The 20,186-nt window shown below is 42.5% G+C and overlaps 1 protein-coding gene and 1 pseudogene across 1 annotated transcript; one reads left to right on the top strand and one right to left on the bottom strand.

The window, feature by feature from the left end:
• Positions 1–744: 744 nt before the first annotated feature.
• Positions 745–4,643, bottom strand: LOC120443109 (granzyme A-like). Its single transcript, XM_039621037.1, has 5 exons — positions 4,496–4,643; positions 4,081–4,222; positions 3,157–3,295; positions 1,668–1,931; positions 745–1,546 (listed from the first exon to the last, which is right to left on the bottom strand). The coding sequence occupies exons 1-5, from the start codon at positions 4,557–4,559 to the stop codon at positions 1,388–1,390; spliced, it is 768 nt and encodes a 255-aa protein (XP_039476971.1). The 5' UTR covers positions 4,560–4,643; the 3' UTR covers positions 745–1,387.
• A 12,115-nt stretch (positions 4,644–16,758) lies between these two features.
• On the top strand, positions 16,759–19,312 carry LOC116316904 (annotated as a pseudogene).
• Positions 19,313–20,186: the final 874 nt, after the last annotated feature.

The following is a 20,186-nucleotide window of genomic DNA, read 5'->3' as shown; positions in this document are numbered from 1 at the left end:
CTCACATTCACACCTATGCCCAATTTAGAATCACCAGTTAACCCAACCCCAATACCTGCATGTCTTTGGACTGTGGGAGCAACCTCGAGTACCTGAGTACCTGGAGAGAACTCATGCAAACACAGGGAGAGCATGCAAACTCCACACAGAAAGACGAGATGGTGAATTCAAATCCAGGACCTTCTCGCTGTGATGAAGCAGTGCTAACTACAGCATGACCTTATTTTTGATCTTTTTTTCATTTAAAAAAAAAATTATTGGAAGGAAAGAAAATCAAAAACACTAAGCATATTGGGCATCAAAGTCAGGCTGTAATTACCTCTTTTCCACTGTTTATATTTTTGGAGATTATGTATCGGAATTTCAGGAGCTGGACCACACTCCTTCCGGTTCTCATCTATATACGTTCTCCCAGTTCTGCAAGCTGTTCATTCTCGTTCACGTGCCCCACCCTGCCTCCTTTTTTCAATTCTTCAACTTCTTCACTTCTATTTAGTACATGGGGATCTGCCAGGCCAGTGAACCGTCACTAGTCCCCTTCAAGGCCTTCCCCAAACCAAAGCTCAATTCATGTCCAAGCATTCATCTTTACCAACTAAAATGCTGTTAAACCTAAAATGAGGACGTGGGCCCACTTAGTGAAATGCATAAATGTAAGCTCTAAGGTATGCATAGGCTATACTAAAGATGACACTCTTAAAGAATGGCAGTACAAACAGCGAAAGAAAGACAGAAGGGAACGTCTTTTTTATTGATGCTTCTAGCTTTAATGGTAATATGAATGACAGTGCTCAAAGATTTTTTTTAATGTTTTTTTTCTATTAATAAAGTAGAATAAGCAGAACGTATGTTATTTATTTATTTTTTGGTCAGGTGTGTGTGTGTGGGGGGGGGGCAATCACAAATAGAATGAGAAATGAAATAAACAAAATAGCATACTTAGCGTGCTCAGGAATTTATCTTTGTCAAAAAAAATGTTTACAGATCTCAATTTCAGTTTACATTTGTAATACAGGAGGTTCTGAATCTGTTTGGTTGACAGGCTGAATAATCTCACTTTGCTGCTTCACTTTTATAAGTTTTGTGTGCATTTAAACAAAAAATTTTTCTGTGCTTTTACTGCAGCAGTGGCATTCATCTGCAGCAACCAGGAACGCTCCTGCTTGGGAGTACTTTAAGTTGTTTGGAAAAAAAAAATGCTTCAAGGGATAACAATTTTTATGTATGGTTATTATATAAAGTAAAATATAAAATGTAGAATCAATGAGCTGTTACAATAGAAAATAATAAGGGGTCTATGGTGATAGCTGTTGCAGATTTGACAAGAAACATCCTAAAAAAGTTTCCCTTCTTGCTTAGCTTATATAGATTAATGCCTGTGGATTCATCATATTTCAGATAACTTCATTGTATTTTTGATCCAGGAGAGTTGTTTCTCTGAGACAAAGGAAAAGACTGGACGTTTCATGGAGCCACAATTCTTTGGTCCAAATGAAGTGACCCCAACCAGTGCTCCATTACACAGCAGTGGACCTCCAGAATCCCCCTGTAGGAATAAATACATGATAGTCTTTCTTTGACTAACGCACTGGTGTGAAAATGCCAAAAAACAAGTTGCTGAGCTCAATGGCTTTTCAAGAAGAAAACAATGCATTATTGATACTTACCATACATGTATCACCCTCATCTAAACCATTATGACCTGCACATATCATGTTACTGGTGATGACAGGGTGATGGTTGTAATAAGAGTTGCATGTCTGTCTGCTGACCACAGTCACATTGGCAGACAGGAGAACATCTGATATTTGGTTGTTTTCAGTTCGTCCCCATCCAGCCACCATACACTTGCTTCCAGGTGGAGGGTCTCTGACGATTTTGCCCAGCTGAAGGGGTTTCACTGTATTGGTTAGAATCGCTGGTTTCTTAAGCTGAAAAATAATTACATGGAAATATTACATATTGATAATGACTGTTTATATTTGACCTTTACAGAGTTGGTCATAAAGTAAATATTCATGCAGCACTGTGCTAAAGTCTTGAACCACAACTCATTTATTTATATATTTTGTGTTGTAAATGGAAAATAGGTGGCATAACTTCTTGAAATGTCTAAATATATATATACACAAAAATACATTATATATTAATGTGAATAAGTTTACTTTTACCTTTTGTCCTCCTAGTAATACCCAGCAATTAATTTTTGTCCTCTGCCAGAGACATGAGCCTAAAACTGCACTTTCAAACACCATTTATGCAATCTATATGACTCCTACTGTAGTTGAATGGGACATCTTGAACTTTTTATTGATGCCGCATTTATGGGGGCTGGACTAATGGAGCACATGAACTTTCTTTCAAAAATGATGGAAATTGCAGTTTCCATATTGTATGGCGAAAAGGGAGGTGAAGTGACATTTTTTTGCATATATTATAATTCTGTTGCTTAACATTTAACTTTTTTCTTCAATTTCAGGGCCTTTGATTTAGTTGGATTTCGGAAATGCACAGTAATTTAATGACTTCCAGCACAAAACCTTTATTTATTGTTCTTTGTAGTGAACAGCAGGATGTACCTCATATTTTCAACCAATGTCCATACTTCAGCAAATAGAGGATGATGGAGAAAAAAATGGAAGGGGAATCTGTCTTCCTATTGTCAGGGGTAGAGGTGGAGGAGAAAGACCAAACATCAGAGCAGGAAGGTGAAAGCTCAGAGGACACATCAGCTTTTGATGAGCCTGAACTGGGACCTACGGCCCATTTTAACAGGAGAAATTTACTGCAGGTCTCTGACAGTTTTAGAAATTACAAAATGCCCACAATGGATTCTGCCTGTTGTCATTTTGCTCCTTCTCAGGCTCCTCAAAAGCTGGTATGTCCTCCTTCTGAACTTTCACCTTGTTGCTCTAATGTCTGGCCCTCCTCCACTTCATCCCCTGACAGTTCTAAATATGACTCTGCTTCATCATATCATTTTGTGATCTAACAAGACCTTATGTCCGCTTCAAGGGATAGAAGATAAATTAATAACAAACAATAAGACACAACATGTTTCTTTGAAACAAAAATCTAATTATCAAAGTATTTTTCTTCTGGGTTTCAGGCTAACTTTTGCTTCACTTGGTATTGATCAGTGAATTATCAACTTACCTTGAGCAACATGAGGTCATTGCCCTTGAATGCACTGTAATAGCCAGGACGAGGAAATCGTTTCTCAACCACTCTGACCTGCCAAGAATCAACTTCCACTTTCCTGATGGAGTGCGCTCCCAGGATCACTAGAATCATACTGTAAACAAAAACAGTTCATGTATATAAAATGGTAATAGGTCAGAAGTGTGTAAAACAATCATAAAATAATAATAGTTCCCTCATTATATATGGAAAATTCCACCTGTGCTGTTATTGAGCCTTAAATGAATTTCAAGATATTTTCCCACAGCTGAATGAAAATTTTGACATCATAAAAACATTTCAGATCATGAAACCTATCTCATATTTCATGTGTATGTAGCCGTGATTTCTGTTATTCTTTAACTGAGTGCAATTTTGTCTCTCGGAAAATGGACAAAGTATAAATAAAAAATGAACAATAATTTATTTCCCAGTGTTTTAAATGTTGTATATTCATCCTCTCCATTTATTTTAAACAATTTTACATTAATAATTACAAAAAAGTGTTTGATATATGACGCTTGAAAAGATTCTGGAGAAAATACTCTGAGACATTTTAGTGTCTACTTTTTTGTTCCAGTTCTGAAGCAAGTCTAACATAAAATACCTTTAAAGAAGATTATTGTGTGTTTGTTATTTTAAAGGTACCTTTTATACATACTTATGGATATTTTGAAGCCTGGAATAGAAAAAAAGATTTATTTTTTTTGTCATTTTTTAGAGTGTAATCAACCTGTGGTTTCATTAATCTACCAAGCTGTCAGATCAAGTCATGTCTTACAGACCTTTTCCTTGTGATCTCTTGTTAAATCTCTTTATGTATTATCATTCACACAGTCAGTTAAACATAAATATTGCAATATTTTGATTTGAAAGTTTAAGAAAAGTAAGCGTTCCTACTCAGTGCAGTGGGCAGCTGTCAGGACCCATTGTGGATGGATTAATGTCCCGCCACACATAGCTCGTTCACTTCTCACATGAGCCATGAAAGGCAGTGAGTGTGGCTCAACTTCTTTCCCTCTAATAATCTCAGAGCCATGACCTAAAGCAAAAAAATAAAAAATCCAGTCACATAACAAAATCAGCGCATCATGAAATCAAAAACAGATGAGTGAAACAAACACCCTGTGACAACTGCTTTGTAATGCTTTATACACATGTAATGTGTGTTTTACATGTCACATGTAATAGATGTAATACATCAGTAATATATCTTTCATACATTACTGATGTATTACATTCAAATTGTTTCCATGATGGACAAAGTATATTATTTTAAAAATACATTTAAAATAAAATAGAAGAAATTACTTGCCTGGCTGGATGATGAAGAGAAACATGCATGAGACGAAAACACTGAAATTCCTCAGGCAGGACATTTCTTCTTACCTCTTTGATCAGATGTTGAATGTTGAAACTCACAGTGACGCTCAGTTTTATATGTTGAACTACAAGGATGTGGTATGACCACAGAATTAATGAGTCAGAAAAATGAACATATGCACACAAATGTATATATAAACACACACACACACACACACACACACACACTGTTACGGCCGTAGCAGTGGGCCCGTGGAAGTGCCTTTTTTCATTGTTGTTTGTTTGTTGCTGTCTTTGTTGTAGTGACCTTTTTCCTTTTTGTTGTTAGTGATAAAACGGCGTTGCAGTCTCTTTGTGTTAAGCTTATTCATAAAAAAACATTAATATATGTTAAACACCGCTGCTTGGTTTCCTTTTCATTCTATTCCCAAACCATTTGTTACCGGTCCCCACACACACTCCTAGACCTCCTTCGTGAGGACGTAACACACAAACTATGTAACAGTAATTTGGCCAAAGTGACGAATTATTTTGAAGGAGTAAAGATGAGTCAGAATTATGTCAGCAGCTTGCTGATGGCTACCAAAAGCATCTGGTTGAGGTGGGATATATGCATATTTTTGAGTTCGTGTGTATATTTTTGACCTCATGTGGATTGAAAATAAATGTAATCTTTTGAACCCAACTCATTATAGATAGATGTTGTATGGTGATTCTCTGATGGAAAAACAACAATTCAGAGAAATCATTAAAGCGTCCACATTTCTCAGACAGAACATTTTTTCTTATCTTTAGTTTATCAGGCGTTGAATGCACTGAAACCCAATGTGCTGCAAAGCTTTTTATGTTGAGCTCAAAAGATGTGCTCTATTAAACCCGATCCTTTTTTCCCCATGACAAAACAGAGAAAACCGACTCATAGTGTGTTAAAACAGTTATATTTCTTTTTATTCAATCATCTTCCAGAGAGAGAGAACCCTGCACAGCTCAAACGCCAGTTGCAAGAGCTCTCTAACATTAGAATCATCAGCTGTGTCTTATATGGTGTTATTTCGGTACTTCACACGTCACACAGGCTTGAACATTGCTTATATGGAAAGTTCCTCTTTTTTGTGTCTATATCTATTAATATGCCTGTGCACTACAACTTCCTGTTTTTCAGTCTGGCTGAGCACTTATTTGTGAGTCAAAGGTGGCCTTGCTCTACAAGCCTTCATTATTAAAGTACATAAAACAATATAATGAGCAGATACACATTAAAAATATTTCTTTTATTCCTAACAGTCCCCCTTTTTCATTTCTCACTTGAGGAATGAACTAATTCCTAATTTAGCACATTTTGTTTACTTCAAGGGCAGCACGGTGGCACGGTGGTTAGCACTGTTGCCGCACAGCAAGAAGGTCCTGAGTTCAATTCCACCATCAGGCCGGGGTCTTTCTGTGTGGAGTTTGCATGTTCTCCCCGTGTTTGCGTAGGTTCCCTCCGGGTACTCCGGCTTCCTCCCACTGTCCAAAGACATGCAGCTTGTGGGGATAGGTTAATTGGATAATCCAAATTGCCACTAGGTGTGAATGTGCGAGTGAGTGTGAATGGTTGTCTGTCCCTGTGTGTTGGCCCTGCGACAGACTGGCGACCTGTCCAGGGTGTACCCCGCCTCTCGCCCTATGACAGCTGGGATAGGCTCCAGCGCCCCCCGCGACCCTGAAAAGGATAAGCGGAAGCGAATGGATGGATGGATGGATGTTTACTTCAATGTAATCCAATTGAATTTTATTTATATAGCACCAAATCACAACCAGGCTCAGGTAGGGGCAGCCTAAATGTAATCTTTTGAACCCAACTCATTATAGATATATGTCACATGGTGATTCTCTGATGGAAAAACAACATTCAGAGAAATCATTAAAGCGTCCACATTTCTCAGACAGAAATTTTTTTCTTATCTTTCATTCATCAGGTGTTGAATGCACTGAAACCCAATGTATTGCAAAGCTTTTTATGTTGAGCTCAAAAGATGTGCTCTCACCATGAGTCAGCAAAATAGAGACATGGGAATTGATGCATTCTGATAAGCTTGTGGTCAAATTTAATATGAGTAATAACCATTTAGTTCCTGTGTGATGGGGGCTCACCACATGTCACATTTCCACTGGGTGCAGTGACAACGTGACATGCACAATACAATATTATACAATTTTATTTATATAGCACATTTAAAAACCAGAGGTTTGCCAAAGTGCTTCACAGAACCAATTTAGAGCAATAATAAATACAAATAAATAAAATAATACAAATAAAAATAAAATAAATAAAAATAAAATATACTGACAGCTGGGAGACATAACTAGCCAATAATACACCAGGCATAGTAGTAGTAGGCACAAGCTGAAAGGCTGAATGTTAAATCATTATAAACATTTATCAAAGCAAAAAAAGATAAGTTACAGTACACTTAAAAATGCGGGCTCTAGGAGGCGGGGATGGCAAGGCCAAACAAATAACTTTTTAATCGAGATTTAAAAGATTGAATTGAATCAGACGCGCGAATAGCTTGAGGGAGATTATTCCAGAGGTAGAGCGCAATAGAGGCGAATGCGCAGTCACCTCTGGTCTTAAGCCGAGATCTAGGTCACACCAGGAGCATTTGGCCTGCTGATCTAAGCTCTCTCCCAGGAGTATAAAAGCTGAGGAGATCCGCAAAATAGCTGGGCGCGGAGTTATTTATGATTGTAAAAGTGAGCAATAAGATTTTAAAATCAATGCAATATTTAATCGGGAGCCAGTGCAGGTCTGAAAGAACTGGAGTAACAGACTCAAACCTACCAGTTCCAGTTATTAGGTGCACAGCAGCATTTTGAACGAGCTGCAGTCTATGAAAAAGGGCAGATTGGAGACCAGTATAAAGGGAATTACAGTAATCTAATCTTGATCTAACAAAGGCATGGATAAGTTTTTCCAGGGCCTTACGTGGTATGTAGGGCTTGGCCTTAGAGATTAGCAGTGTTGGGACTAACGCGTTATTAAGTAACGCGTTACAGTAACTATGTTATTATTGTGGTAACGAGCACGGTAACTAGTTATTATGCCAAAACCAGGAACGCGTTACTCGTTACTGGGATTTAGATAGGCTCGTTATTCGTTACTTCGTGTGGTGGATATCGCGGAGTTTCCACAGATTCAGTAAGCAAGTGGTGGAAGCCAGCAGGTGGATGAAGGAAAAGGGAGGCAAGAGGAGAGACCCAAAGCGGCCGCCGGTCCGAGTGTCAGGTGAACTGAACTTCAGGTAAGAAGTTATGACCTGCAGTCTATCTGAGTCAGATATAAACCAAGTTTAGGTGGAGTTTATTTTCGTTACGCTGACTTTTTCATACTGCGTGCTAGCTAGCATGGCGGAGTTTCTATACAGCTGGGTGGGTGCTATGATGTTACTGATGTTGAACTTTATTTTATTCATACTGTAACGTTCTCAAGAACCAAACGTTTTGGTCTCAGTTTTTCCGTTTATTCGGTGACAGGCAAACAGGCCGTTAACTCCGGGGAGAGTGCTCTCATACCGCCTCACTTCAGCCCCGCAGTCACACACAACCACAAAAGACCCCCCTCCCCTTCCTGCACACATTAACTCCCTTTTTCCTGCAGCACAACCAAACATGTATCTTAAAGAAATAACAACAGTGTGCAGAGATAACCAACATGTCACTGTAAAATAACATTTAACCATCGTTACACTGCCCCCCCAGCAATAACTTCCTTGTCCCCGAGGGAACAACACAGTCTCTGAGGCGGGGTGGTAGCCTACGTTCCCTCCTTGACCTCCTGAGCCCCTGGGGTGTACACGGAGCCGGGGCTTTGAGGTGGAGAGTCCGAGGAGGGGAACGCAGCTCCGGCCGGGGTCCCTCTGTGCAGGGTCATGGGAACTCTGTACACGTCCCTCAGGGAAGGAGGGAGGACTGCCCTCTATAGGGGCCATCCGGTCTCTGTGCAGAGCCACTTTCCTCCCTCTAGGAGGCAACTGCACCCTGTAAACAACTTCCCCCACTCGCTCCAGGACGCTGCAGGGCCCCACCCAGCTGCTATCCAGTTTAGGACACCGTCCTTTCTTTCTCTTTGGGCTGTAGACCCACACCAGCTCCCCAGCACGGAAGTGCCTCCCCTTAGTGGTGATGTCATAATTCCTCTTTTGGCGCAGGCCTGCCTTCGCCAGCTGCTCCCGGGCGTAGGAATGTGCAGAATCCAGCCGGTCCTGCAGCCTCCTTGCGTAGTCCCGGCCTGGTGGTGCCTCTGGCGCGTCCGGGGGCTTCCCAAAAGCCAACTCTGCAGGAGTTCTCAGCTCTCTCCCTAACATGAGCAGGGCAGGTGTACATTGGGTGGAGTCTTGCACTGCCGACCTGTAGGCCATGAGGATAAGGGGAAGATGGTAGTCCCAGTCCTGTTGGTGTTCTGAGGTAAGGATGGCTAGCTGCTGGGCCAGCGTCCTGTTAAACCTTTCCACCAGTCCATCGCTTTGGGGTGAAGTGGGGTGGTCTTGGTCTTCTTAATCCCCAGGCGTTCGCACATGGCAGCAAATACCTTGGACTCAAAGTTACGCCCCTGGTCACTGTGGAGGGTCTCTGCTGTTCCAAAGCGGCTGAACATCCCCTCCACTAATACATCAGCGACAGTCTCAGCCTCCTGATCTGGGATGGCATATGCTTCCGGCCACTTGGTAAAATAGTCCATGGCCACAAGGACATAGCGGTTTCCTCTGTCTGTACGAGGGAATGGGCCCATGACGTCCACAGCTACCCGCTCCATTGGAGCTCCAGCTGGTTGCTGCTGAAGCTGAGCCCGGGACTGATCCTGTGGCCCTTTGTGCGAGGAACATGCATCACAGCTGCGGCAAAAGTCTTCCACATCCCTCCGCTGCTGACCCCAGTAGTAGCCCTGGCGGAGGCGGCGGAGGGTCTTGGACACCCCAAAGTGGCCGGAGCCAGTGCTCCCATGGCAGGCTTCCAGCACAGCTGACCTCAGCGACCTTGGCACCACAACCTGCCACCTCTCCTCCCCTGTGGCAGGATCCTTCCAGGCACGCTCCAACACCCCCTCCTTCAGCCTGAGAGCTGTAAACTTGGCCCACAGCCCCCTGGTACAGATGGAAAACCCAGTGACCTCATCCCAAAGGGGTCGCTCCTCCCTCTCCAGCCACTGCAGGACTGGCAGCAGGTCAGTGTCTTGTTCCTGCCGTGCCCTCCACTCCGCTGCATCCACCACCAGAAGAGCCCTGCAGGTGAGCTGTGTTGCTCCATCCATTGTTGTGAGTTCCCGCTCTGTCTCCTCTCGCTTCTCACAGTAACGGCAGCCAGCTGCAGCACATGGGCGGCGAGAGAGGGCGTCTGCGTTAGAATGGTGCGTCCCTGCTCTGTGCTCCACAGTGAAATTGAAGGCTTGGAGCTCTTCCAGCCAGCGAGCTACCAGTCCCTCTGGCTCCCTGAAAGACATTAGCCACTGGAGGGCGTCATGATCAGTTCTGATAACAAATGATGTGCCACACAGGTAGTACTTAAAGTGTCTCACCCCTGCCACCACGGCCAGCAGCTCTCGTCGTGTGACACAGTAGCGCCGCTCACTCCTGTTCAGGACCCGGCTGAAGTACGCCACCACCTTCTCACCTTCCGGCCCAACCTGCGACAACACAGCTCCCAGCCCCACATTGCTTGCGTCAGTGTCCAGGACAAAAGGCAGGGTGGGGTCAGGGGGGGCGAGGACTGGGGACTCCGTCAGCGATCTGCGGAGGGTGTTGAATGCCTGCTGACAGTCCTGGGTCCAGATGAAGTCACGGTCCTTCTGCAGCAGGCGGAAGAGTGGTGCAGCTATAGAGGAAAAGCCCTTCACAAACCTCCTGTAATAAGACGCCAGTCCTAGGAAGCTTTGAGCTGTTTCTGGTCCGCTGGTGTGGGCCACTCAGTAATGGTGTGAATTTTCTCCTCCAAAGTGCCGATGCCCTCCTGACCCAGCTTGTGGCCCAGAAACTCCACCTCCCTCCTCATGAAGTGGCACTTGTCGGGGTGCAGCTTCAGGCCTGCAGCTGCCACCCTCCCCAACACTTGTCTCAGGGCATCCAGGGCAGCATCAAAGGAGCTCCCGTGTACTAGAAGGTCATCCAGGTAGACCAGACACCGTTGGCGTGGGACACCAGCCAGCACACTGTCCATCAGCCTCTCAAAGGTAGCAGGAGCGTTACAAAGACCAAAGCTCAGGACTTTGAACTGCCATAGTCCCCTGTTGGTGCAGAAGGCTGTCTTGGTCTGGACTCAGGGGACAGTGGCACCTGCCAGTAGCCACTCCGCAGGTCAAGGGTGGAGAACCAGGAGGATCCGGCTACTAAATCGAGAGACTCGTCAATCCTGGGAAGGGGGTAAGAGTCCTTTTTTGTCACTTTGTTGAGTGGTCTGTAGTCCACACAGAAACGCATCCTTGGGCTGTTTTTCTTAGGCACCATCACCACAGCGGAGGCCCACGGGCTATCAGATGGCTCTATGATGCCCGCCTTCATCATTTCACACAACTCTCTGTCAGCAGCCTCCTGATGAGCCAGGGGCAGGCGGCGGGGCGCACTTTAATAGGCTGGGCATCCCGGTCTCAATGGCGTGCTCTACCAAGTGTGTCAAGCCAACATCACTTTCTTTCAGGGCAAAAATGTCACTAAACTCTCTTAGTACCTGCCATAGACTCTCTTGCTGCTGTGGAGTCAGCCCCTCACAGTTCTTTGACCAGATGCTCCTCACTGCTGAGAGCCTCTCCTCCTCCCCGCTTGCTGTTCTGCTGGCGGGTCTGCGGGGGTCTCCGAGGTGGAGGTGGATGCTGCGGCAGATGCTGGGCAGACCGGGGAGGAATAAGCTGCACCTTCTTCCCATCAGGGAGTATGAGGAAGCCTTTGCCCAGGTCCAGTACACCACCAATGGCTCGCAAAAAATCCAGCCCAAGGATGCAGGCGTCCTGCACGTCAGCCACCCAGGCAGCATAAGGCACACCGAGGTCCCCCACCTTAAACTGGAACACTCCCCTCCCTCTAATTGGGGCCAGATCCCCGGTCACAGTCTTAAGTCGCACATTAGTCGGTTGCACAGCAGCTCCGGTTGGGACGACATCGGGTCGGACCAGCGTTGCATTGGACCCCGTGTCCAGAAGGGCCGTACAGGAAACCCCCGCAATCATCACTGGAACATGGCAAAAGTCGCCAACCTGGGTCCAGCCCACAGCGATGACCGCACTGGGTGGAAATGGCGGTGGTGTGGGGATGTCGTTCTCCCTGGCCCGTGTACTCCCACCTACACGGGCCCGTGGGCGTTTCCCTGAACCACTGCAAGCTTGGGGCACTGCCTGATGAGGTGTCCGACTTGTCCACATCCCCAGCAGCTCTGTGGTCGGCGGCGTGGGCCAGCCCGAGGGGAAGGCGACTGCAGAGAAGCCATCTGAACCAAACTGCACGGGCCCGCCGGCATCTCCATCTGCTCCGCAGGTGCTGACATAGCCCTCACCACATGTGTGTCATCAGCGCCCCCAGAGGATCCTGCAAGCATCTCCCTCTCCAACGCTAGCTCCAGGGCCACACTGAGCGTGGCCGGTCGAGCAAGCTGAGTTTGCATACGGAGCTCTTTAGGGCGCAGGGCCTGCAGGAACTGGTCCCGAGCTAACTCCGCCTGCACTGATGGTGGCATGCTGTCATACGCCCTCCGGCAAAGACACTCGACTTCATGGGCCAAAATGCGAAGGGGCTCTCCTGGCAATCTGCGTCTGTTGTGGAACTCCGACCTCAGCAGCACCGGTTGGTTATACTGCCCGAAACGTCTCTGAAGTGCCCCAACCAGAGCATTATAATCCCCCCTTTGCTCCTCGGTCAGCAGCAGCAGGCATGCAGCTGCATCCTCACACAGGCACAAAGCCAATTGGAGAGCTTTATGTTCCTCAGACCAGCCAGCTGCAACAGCTAACAGCTCAAACTGTGCAATAAACACTTCCCATGGCGTCTTGCCGCCGAACTTAGCGTTTTTATGTTCGCGGCAGCTTGCTGGCGCCGCCATGTTTGTTTACATCACGTGACGCGCGCCAAGCGAGGTCGACTCCCCCCCACCGGAATCGCGGCCACGGTGCGAAAATGTCCCGAGCCTAGTCAAACCTGGAGAAAATCCAGCCTCAGCAGACAGCCGCAGCGCCGTTTCCCTCACTCTATGGGCAGGCGAGCGCGGACGAACCTCCCTCTCCTCCGTCTCCTCCGTCTCCCTCTTAATCTTGTCCGGCAACATCCTCCGGTCTCGTGACGGTCAGCGTCGCCAGCAACAGGTTGTCGGGCGTTTCAGGCGGACGTTCTTCACTTCTGACACCAGTGTAACGTTCTCAAGAACCAAACGTTTTGGTCTCAGTTTGTCCGTTTATTCGGTGACAGGCAAACAGGCCGTTAACTCCGGGGAGAGTGCTCTCATACCGCCTCACTTCAGCCCCGCAGTCACACACAACCACAAAAGACCCCCCTCCCCTTCCTGCACACATTAACTCCCTTTTTCCTGCAGTACAACCAAACATGTATCTTAAAGAAATAACAACAGTGTGCAGAGATAACCAACATGTCACTGTAAAATAACATTTAACCATCGTTACAATACGGTTAATTATTAGAGTTGCCAACCGTCCTGTAAAAAACAGAATCGTCTGGTATTCAGAGAAAATATTATGCGTTTCGTACTGAGGTGAAAAGGAACACAGTTTGTCCCGGACTTCAGCTACAGTGAAAAAGACACAAAGCTGAAGCTGCACAGCTGCCTCTTCTTCTCTCATTCTCTCCTCTCCCTCCTGTTTCTGCTGGTTGGAGTTTTGAACAACAAAAGAAGTGACTTTTGCGGTATAATTAAAGAAAACCTAGGGTTACACATTAGACTCCAATGGATTAAAAAAATGAAGTCTGGAATTTCACGAATCCAATTTAGCCTCAGACACAGTCACTGTAATATCTGATGTATTATTGTTGGTAGTTTAGCTGCTGTCAATGCATTAAGTACATAAAACCTGGCTTCCAGACTTCAAGCGCCTTGAGGGGACTGTTGTTGTGATTAGGTGCTGTACAAATAAAACTGAATTGAAAATTGAACTGAACTTGAAAAGAAAAGCCATTCCAAGTGCGCTTCAAACCTGCATTTTTTCCAGATGGCCAGCAGGTGGTGACACCATTGGAGCAAAACAATAACTGGGGGAAGCTACACAGCTGCTGCTTTACTGTTCTTTATTGCCACCTTAATTAATAATGTTTCCACTCTTCTTCATACTGTCTGAAAGGCTTTTCTATGCTACTCTTAAACTATAGTATAGTCATTCCCCACTACAGTTGGCAATGACCTTTTCCCATTTATTGCCACCTTATTTTCTCTCAAAAAGACTATTAATATGAATATTCATTTCACTTTTTCCAAATAACTTCCAAATAAGTTCCTCAAGTATGTGAGCATTCGTGTTTGCTGCTGCTGATTGCCACTGCTGCAATAAAACCAGGGAAATCAATTTTTTTAAAACTGTTTTAAGACTCATTAAAGTTAGACAACGAAAAAAGATTTTTAGACAGATTCACCACTTCCTGTATTATAAACTAAAACTGAAAGTGAGTCTCATGGACAGCTTTTTGACACATACATTCTTGAGCATGCTTTCGTATTTGTTCATTTTTCATTCTGAGTATTTGTGCTTTAAAACCCCAAAAGAAAGACATTTTCTTCTATAATTTCTACTTTTCTACTTTCTAATAAAGCCAGAAACAGAAATAAATAAAAAAAATTTCTGGTTTTTCAAGGTGTGTCTGTGAAGGTTCTCAGGTTATTAACAGAGGTGGAATTAACATGAAGAAACGTGTTAATTTGTGTTAACAGGTGTTGGTTTGCTATATATTTTGATAGCACTGTGTGATTTCAACCCACTTCACACTGATACTGATAAATTTGGAAAATTATAAATAAAATAATAAAAAATAATGATTATTAAGCAAAAATTGTACACATAATGCTTACACTTATTTCACAAATTTTTGATGAAACTACTGTTTACAACTATTTTCAGTAAATACACTGATGAAAAAAATGGAAGGAACACTTAGAAAACACATCACATTCTCGTGCACCTGGCAGAACATATAGCTGACTGCACCAGTATAGGGTCTGTAATTGGGTCCAAGAATTTTATTCCAATTTCAAATGGCAGTCAAGGTGCCGCTGGTTAGCCTGTGGCCCTCCATAGATACACCTCTCCAAGCCATCACCGACCCACCATCTAACCTGTTGTGCTGAACAATGTTACAGGCAGAATACCGTTCGCCAGTTATGTCACATGTGCTCAGGGTGAACCTGCTCTCATCTGTGAAAAGCACAGCCAATTCCGATATTCTTTTTCAAATACTAATCTGGATAGTGAGCACAAGGCCCACTAGAGGGTGTCGGGTTCTCAGTCTACCCTCACAAAGTTTGTTTCTAATTGGTTGGTCAGAGACATTCACACAAGTAACCTGCTCGAGGCCAATTTGCAGGGCTCTGGCATTGCTCATCCTGTTCTTGCTTCCACAAGGAAGCAGATACCCCACTGATGGATTAAGGACCTTCTACGGTCCTGTCCAGCTCTCCCAAAGTAACTGCCTTTCTCCTGGAATCTCCTACATGTTCTTGAGACTGTGCTGGGACACATAGCAAACCTTCTGGCAAAAACATTGATGTGCCATCCTGGAGAAGTTTGACCATCTTTGCAACCTCTGTAGGGTCCAGGTTTCGCTTCATGATGTCAGCAGTGACACTAATGCTGGACAAATGCAAAACTAATGAAAAAATGGCCAGAAAAGATTAGGAGAGAAAAATGTCAGTGGCCTTCATCTGTAAATCCAATCTGGTTTTAGCAGTTATCGCATTGTTGCCCCTCTAGTTGTTAATTTCATTAACACCAAATCAGCTGAGACTGATTTAGTGTTCCTTTCATTTTTTGGAGTGTTATATTAAAACATTATGTCTTTTGTGATCATTTACCTCCACAAACACAGTTTCATTTTTTCAACCAGCTTTATAGTTTTTCTGAATTTAACAGCTTTTAGTAACCCTTGTAAGTATAGCTGAAAATATCAGTGATATACATAGACGTCTACACCCAGTGGAAATGTCACATGTAAAGAATCTCCATCACACAGTCATTAAAAAAGGTTGTTATTTATGTTAAATTTGACCACAAGCTTATCAGTTCATGCATCAGTTCCATGTCTCTATTTTGCTGATTCACGGTTACGGCACTTCCTTTGAGCTCAGCATAAAAAAGTTTTGTGCCAAATTGGGTTTCAGTGCATTTAACACCTGATAAAAAAACAAGATAAGAAGACTTATTGTTCCTGAGAAATTTGGGTGTTTCAATGACGTATTTGAACTGTTCTGCTCTGCTTGGAATTATTCAAAGAGTTCATTTAAAAATTGTTGGCTTCTTGGCATGGACCTTAAAGCACAATCTACAAATTTTTTATAGGATTGATGTGTAGGAAGGCTAGGTGTTTGGGATCATTGTTTTGTGATTAAACAACTGTGTTCAAGCTGAAATTGAAGAATTTAGAGGTAGTCCTTTGTCTTTATTACATCCACCTTGTGCACCAGTACCACTGGCTGAAAACAGACCCAGAGCATAATTCCACAACCACCATGCATATTTGAGCGTGGGTGTATAAATGTTAAAATTTTCAGTGGCACACAGGCATATCTGTACCCCCTGAAACTGTGAGCGCCATCATTACATAGCAGCATTACATAGTTTGTAAGTGTGTGTGTGTGTGTGTGTGTGTGTGCATTTTTCTATCTTGATGGTGTCCATGACCTGAAAAATGAACCACCCGGGGACCGGTTTTTACTGTGGGGAATGAAAATTGCCCATGAGTACAAGCATTGCATTCAATAGAAAATAGGCTGCTGATATGCTTGGTGAAGTTAAAAAAAGGGTTCCCAGGAAGTTGCTTTTCATGATTCTATGTATGGCCTACAGGCCATGGATGGCATTATGTGAATTTGCACCTGTGGGAACACTGTAGACTGGGTGTTGTGGGACAGATATTAATGATATATTTAACCACAGACTTTGAACGGTTGGGTTTGATGTGTTGATTTTGTTGACTAATCAATTTCCAAGGTCAAACCACAGCTTTCAGCTCAACATATAAATATGTGCATCACAGTGGGTTATAATGCATTCAGCGTCTGATCAAAGAGAGATAAGAAGAAATGTTCTGGTTGCGCAATTTCAGTTGCATGCTCCTTTTCATCATCCAGCCAGGTTAGTAATGTCTTTTGTTGCACTTGAATTTACTGTTTGGTAATTTCGACTTTCATGTAAATCAGCAAATGCAATGTCACATTACTGATGTGTTTTAGTATTGCAAAGCAGTTGGTTCAGAGTGTTTGTTTCACTCACCTGTTCATTACTTTCATTACTTCATTGCTGTTCATTACTTGATAGTCTGCTCGTTTTGTTATGTGACAGGATTTTTTTGTTGTTGTTTTAGGCCATGGTTCTGAGATTATTGAAGGAAAGAGGTTGAGCCACACTCGCTGCCTTTCATGGCCTATGTGGAAAGCAAAACATCTTTCTGTGGAGGGACATTAATCCATCCACAATGGGTACTGACTGCTGCTCACTGCACTGGGTAGGAGCCCGAGGATTACTGTGTTAAAATGTTCAAATCCAAATATTACACCATTTTTTAACAGACCATGTAAAAGTTATTTTTTATTACACCTGCTCCAGAACTACAATGAGAAAATAGGCACTAAAATGTGTCAGTATCAAGTATCCAGAATTTTCAAATGTCAACTAATAAATTTGACTATAATTTTACATGTTAAGTTGATTACATTTAATTGACAGGATAAATATACAAAGTTGGACATGATATATTTAATAAATATATATATATTTATTTATATTTCAATAGATGTTCCATTATATTGTGAACATTATATATTCATGGAGCTGTTGTAGGAAATGCTATTTATAATGGATTTTTCAATTTATGTTGTTGAAATTCGTTATTTGGCTGACCGACTATACCACACAAATTAATCTAATGCCCAGCCATATGCAACAATCCACATATAATAAGGTGACTGACCTATTAACATTTTATATAAATGAACTATCATCACTAGACTGTGTTTTTTCATTTATAGTGTGAGTCTAGTGATCCTGGGAGTCCACTCCCTCCAGAAAGTGGAAAGAGATTCTTGGCAAATCAGAGAAGTTGTGAAACGTTTTCCTCATCCAGACTATTACAGTGTCTTCCTGGGCAATGACCTCATGTTGCTCATGGTAAGCTGATAATTCAGTGTCCAAAAACAAATGAAGCAAAGATGTGGATGAGTTTATTTTAACCTTATATTATAGATTATGTAATTCAATAAATTGCTGTATATATTTCCCATTTTCCAAATAAAATATATAAATAAAGGACAGGCAGTTCAAGACTTTACCACAGTGTTGCATACATATATTTACTTTGTGGTCAACTATGTAAAGCTAATGTACAGACAGTCATTATCAATATGTAATAGTTATTTTTAACTCTTTTTCAGCTTAACAAACCTGTGGAGTTGACCAAAACAGTGAAATGGCTCGAGTTGGGCAACACTGCCAAAGACCCTCCAGCTGGCAGCAAGTGTCTGGTGGCGGATGGGGAACAACCGAAAAAAGACGGACTGGTCGGATGTCCTGATGTCAGTCAATGTGACTGTGATCGACAGACAGAAGTGCAACTCTCATTATTATTACAACAACAGACCTGTTATCACCAGAGGCATGATATGTGCTGGTTCAAATGGTTTAAACAATGCTGATACCTGTCAAGTAAGTATATAAAAAGCATGTATTTTTTCACGCCTGTTAGTTAGTCCAAGAAAAACTATCGTGAATTTGATTTTCCTGCAGGGGGATTCAGGAGGGCCACTGTTGTGCAATGGAGAGCTGGCTGGAGTCACTTCTTTTGGAGATGGTTGTGGTATTATTAAAAAACCTGGAGTCTACTCGTTTATCTCGAACAAACAACTCGACTGGATCCAAGAAACCATTAACAGATCTGAAATGTCATGAATCCGCAGGCATCGACCAATATGAGCAAAGCAAGAAGGGAATCTTTGATACTTCCATGTTAAATAATATTTGGTCTCTGTAGATCACTTAGTTGACAATTATTCATTTTAGCGTTGCATTTTTTTCTCTTATAGTTTATGATGTTTTAGTTTCTGGTAGGGTTTTGTACTCTGTACTTTACACTGCAGGAACTTAAGGCAGCTACAACGTGGCGTGAACAATAATAGGATTGACCCTCTAAATGAAAAGGAAACAGTCAGTGTGATGGTTTGTGGATTAATGTTTGTCATTTTAGCTGTTGTCACTACAGACTGTTCATAAATCAGGTTATCCCTTTTTCTATAAAACAAGTTTCTGCCAATTGTCTCTTTTTTATGTTCCACTTTTTATAAACTGCTACTGGTAAGAGCAGATGTGACAATTAGGCCCTTAATAATAAGAATATGATAAGAATATGATGAAGAATTGGATGTTTCATGGTAAAATGGAAGTTTGTCCCTGGATTCATCCACTTCTCTGTATCAAGAGGACTTTTTTAAATGAAAAACTCAATATTATGTTAGTCTGTTCTTTATGTATTCTATGACCATGACTGTGTACAGGTGTACAACACACTTTTTATTTACACACTTTTTTTTCTAACACAACGCTCTACGATGTCACAATAAAGCCATAAAGTTTTGCAAAATCACATAAATCACATGCATAAATGTATCTTGCAATTTCAATTTTTTTAAAGCTTATAGAAGTCAGAGATTTCAGCCAGGTCTGCTTCAGTCATATGGGTAAAGATAATAAAATACAACACTGAAGTATGTAATGCTTTAAGGTCACAGGACAAAAGTCAAGGTTACATGAATTAGGAAAAAAGTTTTAATTTCCATTGGATCATCTCCAAACTTTAAAGCAATATATTACTCATTGGGTGACATATGCACTTTCTTTGTTTGATCTTTTTAAAACATTATTTGTTTCAGTACTGCTTTATATAACTTCACAGTGACACAAAAAGAATACTATACTATGCTAGATTTACATCTAGTGCTGATGTTAGCGTATTATCAATGCTGACATCAACATAAAAAATCAAAGTTTTAGCATAGCCCTTGCCCTCTGTGGGGAGTTGTGTCATAGTGCACACACAAAAAAGCAGAGAGCAACCCCTTGTTGTGCAGTATGAATACTGATTGTCAGTGCCACAGTGAGACTCTGAATACTTTATTAATCCCTGAGGAAATTATGGAAGATGCCAGGGTCATAAAAGTAAAGATGTTAGTTATTTACTCCAAAAACGGCTGTTGAGGGCTGTAGGTGGGTTGTTTGTATGTATAATCAAGTTGCACCTCAACCATATGTTTGTGGTAGGCATCAACAAGCTTCTGGCATAACTCTGGCTTTATATTTTTTCACTCTTTTTGGAAGAATTGGTAGTTTATTTAAAATTGTTGGATTCCTAGCACAAATCGGCTTATTTATTGCCATATTTTATGATATTTTGGTTTCTGTTAGCTTGCTCCAATTTTTATGGACACTGCACATTTAACAGTAGCCCTCTCATGATTTGTCC

Source organism: Oreochromis aureus, linkage group 12 (genome assembly GCF_013358895.1).
Source record: "Oreochromis aureus strain Israel breed Guangdong linkage group 12, ZZ_aureus, whole genome shotgun sequence".
Taxonomy (NCBI): domain Eukaryota; kingdom Metazoa; phylum Chordata; class Actinopteri; order Cichliformes; family Cichlidae; genus Oreochromis; species Oreochromis aureus.
Note: the sequence above shows the minus strand (reverse complement) of the source record. Positions and strands in the feature narration are given on the sequence as shown.